This window comes from Gekko japonicus, unplaced genomic scaffold (assembly GCF_001447785.1).
Source record: "Gekko japonicus isolate JY-2015 unplaced genomic scaffold, Gekko_japonicus_V1.1 scaffold336, whole genome shotgun sequence".
NCBI lineage: Eukaryota > Metazoa > Chordata > Lepidosauria > Squamata > Gekkonidae > Gekko > Gekko japonicus.
This window is the reverse complement of record NW_015172014.1, coordinates 691,424-695,024: the sequence shown is the minus strand read 5'-3', so window position 1 is coordinate 695,024 and position 3,601 is coordinate 691,424. Positions and strand designations below refer to the sequence as shown.

The following is a 3,601-nucleotide window of genomic DNA, read 5'->3' as shown; positions in this document are numbered from 1 at the left end:
AACGGGACTGAAGCGTTTGTGTATGAAATGGCAAATAGATTCCGGGAGGGAACCGGTTCTCAAACGGGTTCTGTCTGAAATGACAGACCAGAACCCGTTTGAGAACCGGTTCCCTTCCGGAATCTATCGCCTGTCTGAAATTCCCCAGAGAGAAAGTGTGTGTGTGTGTGTGTGTGTGTGTGTGTGTGTACGTACGTACGTACACATACTAGCCTCTATTCTGTGCACTTCTGCCCAGGCCTCCAGTGTGGTTTCACGTGGGCCCTTTTTTGAAGAGCACTTATACTGGCAGGCTTTTTGCCAGGACTCAGCCGGGAATACTCTCCTTTGCCTTCCCCTTTCCAAGTGTTGAACTGGGCAATTTTAATTGTAATTGGACTGCAGTGGCTCAGAGGTTAGGATGCTGAGCTGCAGACCGGAAGGTCTGTAGTTCGGCAGTTCAAGACCCGAGTGCCGCATGACGCTCCCATCTCTGGCCCCAGCTCCTGCCAACCTAGCAGTTTGAGCAAGTAGATGAATAGGTACTGCTTCAGTGGGAAGGTAACAGTGTTCCGTACGCCTCAGCGTTTAGTCATGCCGGCCACGTGGCCACGGAGAAGTCTTCGGACAGCGCTGGCTCTTCGGCTTGGAAACGGAGACAAGCACCTAGAGTCAGATCCGACTGGCTTTCGAGCAAGGGAAACCTTGACCTTTACCTTAATGGTCAAATTCAAGGAAGCAGTGTCGTGACGCTTAAAGACGGCGGCTTCAGAGAGGGATCCTTACCATCACAAAGGCTGCCCCGGAGTGTGGTGGGGGAGGCCTCCCTGCACCCCTGGGGCTGACTTTGCCCCCCTTTCCTTGGCAGCGTTCATCGGCTTTGAGGGCAACAACAAGTACGAGGTCCTCAACAACCTGGGCCAGCAGATCTTCCACGCGGAGGAGGAGAACGACTGCTGCACGCGCAACTGCTGCGGCTCCCTCCGCCGCTTCTCCATCCGGGTGGAGGACCCCGCAGGCCGCGAGATCCTGCGCGTCGTGCGCCCCCTGAAGTGCGCCAGTTGCTGGTTCCCGTGCTGCCTTCAGGAGGTGAGGCCGGGGGAGGGGCTTCTCCGGCTTGGCCTCCCACCCAGCATGGCTGGAGGGGGGGTGGGCACCGACGTGCAGGAAACGGGGGTCACTTCCTGGACCTGTGCTGCCTTGGCCGCATTCCGGCCAGGCCCCCGTGACACTGCAGCAGGCTCATCTCGGAGTTAGCTGTGGCTCCGTGTGCCTCGGCGTCTAGTCATGCCGGCCACATGACCATGGAGAAGTCTTCGGACAGCGCTGGCTCTTCGGCTTGGAAACGGAGATGAGCACCGCCCCCTAGAGTCGGATTTGACTGGCTTTCGAGCAAGGGAAACCTTGGTGGGGGGGAGACAGTCGGGTAGCAAAACACCCTGGAACTGGCCTTGCCGTCTCCTCCTAACCTTAATTGGGCTTAACCCAATTGAATGGTCTTGATCCTGCCTACGCAGAAGCCTTTGCTCAGCTTCCAACGTTATCTTTTGCCGCCCTCCTGAAACTCCCGGCCCTGTCCTGGATAGTGGCATTAATCCTGCTTCCTCCACCAACCTATTTCACTTTAACTCTGCCCCCCCACACACACACACTAAGGAGGCTGCTGAATGGCCCACGTGGCGTGGCCCGTGTCACAGCCCTGCGTGGCTCGGTCTGACTCTGTGATTTCGGCTTCAGCGCTTGCTGTGGATTTTGAATGAGGGAGAAGAGCTGCTGGTGGCCGAGGGGGGAGAAATGGTGCATTCAGCCTGACCGGGGTGGGGGGTGGGGGTTGCTCTTTCATTTCATGAGAAATGATTTTCTCTCCCACGCAGATGGAAGTGCAGTGTCCTCCCGGAAACACGATCGGGTACGTGGTCCAGACGTGGCACCCCTTCACACCCAAGTTCTCCATCCAGAACGCCGAGAGAGAGACGGTTTTGCGGGTGCTGGGCCCCTGTTTTGTCTTCCGCTGCGGTGGCGACGTCAACTTTGAGGTGCTTATAGAGCGCAGGGAGAAAGAGGGGAGGGAGTAGAGGGCTCTGCTGGTCTTGTGGGAGGGGGGGCATTCTGCACATGCTCAGGTTGGCCTCTTTCCTGGCTCCGGTTTTATAAGAAGCCAAGTGGGATTTTTCTTTGGAGAACAGCACTTTTCAAAGAATCTTTAGGAAACTAGATTTGGTGATTTGACTCCCTTTGTTGGGTGGAGCTGGAAAAGTCACTTCCTGGGACTGGCTGATAAGGAGCTCACTTCTCCCAGTTCTGCTGGTGCAGAACTCCGCAGCCAGGCTGCTGATGGACCTCCCACGTCGGGAGCACATCCAGCCTGTGCTTAGGTCACTGCACTGGCTGCCTATAGCATACCGGATTCGTTTCAAGGTCCTGGTGCTTACCTTTAAAGCCCTATATGGCCAGCGACCGACCTACCTGAGGGACCGCCTTTCCCCGTATAGACCCCAGAGAGCACTACGGTCTGGGGCCCAACACCGATTGAATATTCCGGGCCCCAAGGCTGCAAGGCTCACTAGTACCAGGACCAGAGCTTTTTCTGTGGTGGCTCCTTACTGGTGGAACGAGCTCCCGGAGGAGATCAGGGCCCTGCGGGACCTTTTACAGTTCCGCAGGGCCTGCAAGACGGAGCTCTTCCGCCAGGCTTTCCAATAGGAGCCGCCACTACTGTTACCACCAATGATCCTAGTGAAAGCTTGGATCCCAGGTCCAGCACAGGCATATCGCCAGGACCAGCGGAGCGATGGATGATGATCAGAGATGGAGATCTGGGATACGCCATCTAATTCTATTACTGTATGCACTTTATTGTTTAATTGAGCATGTGATTTTATAGAGTTTTTAAGATTTTATGGTATATTATTAGGTACATGGTACCGCTTCGTTAGCCGCCCTGAGCCGTTAGCGGGATGGGCGGGGTATAAATATGATCAATAAAATAAAATAAATTAGCAGGGGAACTACAGGCCACCGGACTGCTGCCTCTTGCCGTGGGGAGCGTGGCCTCTGAGACGCCTTCCTGTGCCGCCGGGTGGGAACTGAGCGCGCCACCCCTTCTGCCCGCAGGTGAAGACCAGGGACGAGTCGCGTGGGGTGGGCCGGATCAGCAAGCAGTGGAGCGGCCTCGTCAAGGAGATCTTCACCGACACAGACAACTTTGGGATCCAGTTCCCCATGGACCTGGACGTGAAGATCAAGGCCGTGCTGCTGGGGGCCTGCTTCCTCATTGTGAGTCCCGCCCCCCTGCGAGCAGCGGCTCCGACCCCTGGGCTAGCCGAGTTCCATTTGGGGAATGTTAGCTTTTTTGCAAGGAGATCTGAACAGGCAGGATTTGACTTGGGCTGGCCAAACGTCCGTGATTTCCCTCCTTCCCACATAATGGTGCTAGTCCCCGCGAGGAGGGTCATCAACAGGGCTCCCCCTAAGCTGTGGAGTCTCGTGAGCAAAGATTCTACTTTGTGAGCGACCGGCAGTAAAGTGGTGAGCGAGCGATTTGGCTGTTGCATGAATTAGTTTGCTCTGGAGTAGAGATGTAAAATTTCTGGAAATTTTGAAGCTCGGGAAAAAACCCGTT

The 3,601-nt window shown here is 55.8% G+C and overlaps 1 protein-coding gene across 2 annotated transcripts in view; it reads left to right on the top strand.

Moving 5' to 3' along the window:
• The window catches only part of PLSCR3 (phospholipid scramblase 3), a 19,538-nt gene that overhangs the window by 10,928 nt on the left and 5,009 nt on the right, over window positions 1-3,601 (top strand). For both annotated transcript variants that reach the window (XM_015420345.1, XM_015420343.1), the window contains exons 4-6: window positions 848-1,068; window positions 1,854-2,015; window positions 3,094-3,255. In XM_015420345.1, the coding sequence (XP_015275831.1) occupies window positions 848-1,068; window positions 1,854-2,015; window positions 3,094-3,255 (545 nt within the window). The remainder of the gene's footprint in view (window positions 1-847; window positions 1,069-1,853; window positions 2,016-3,093; window positions 3,256-3,601) is intronic.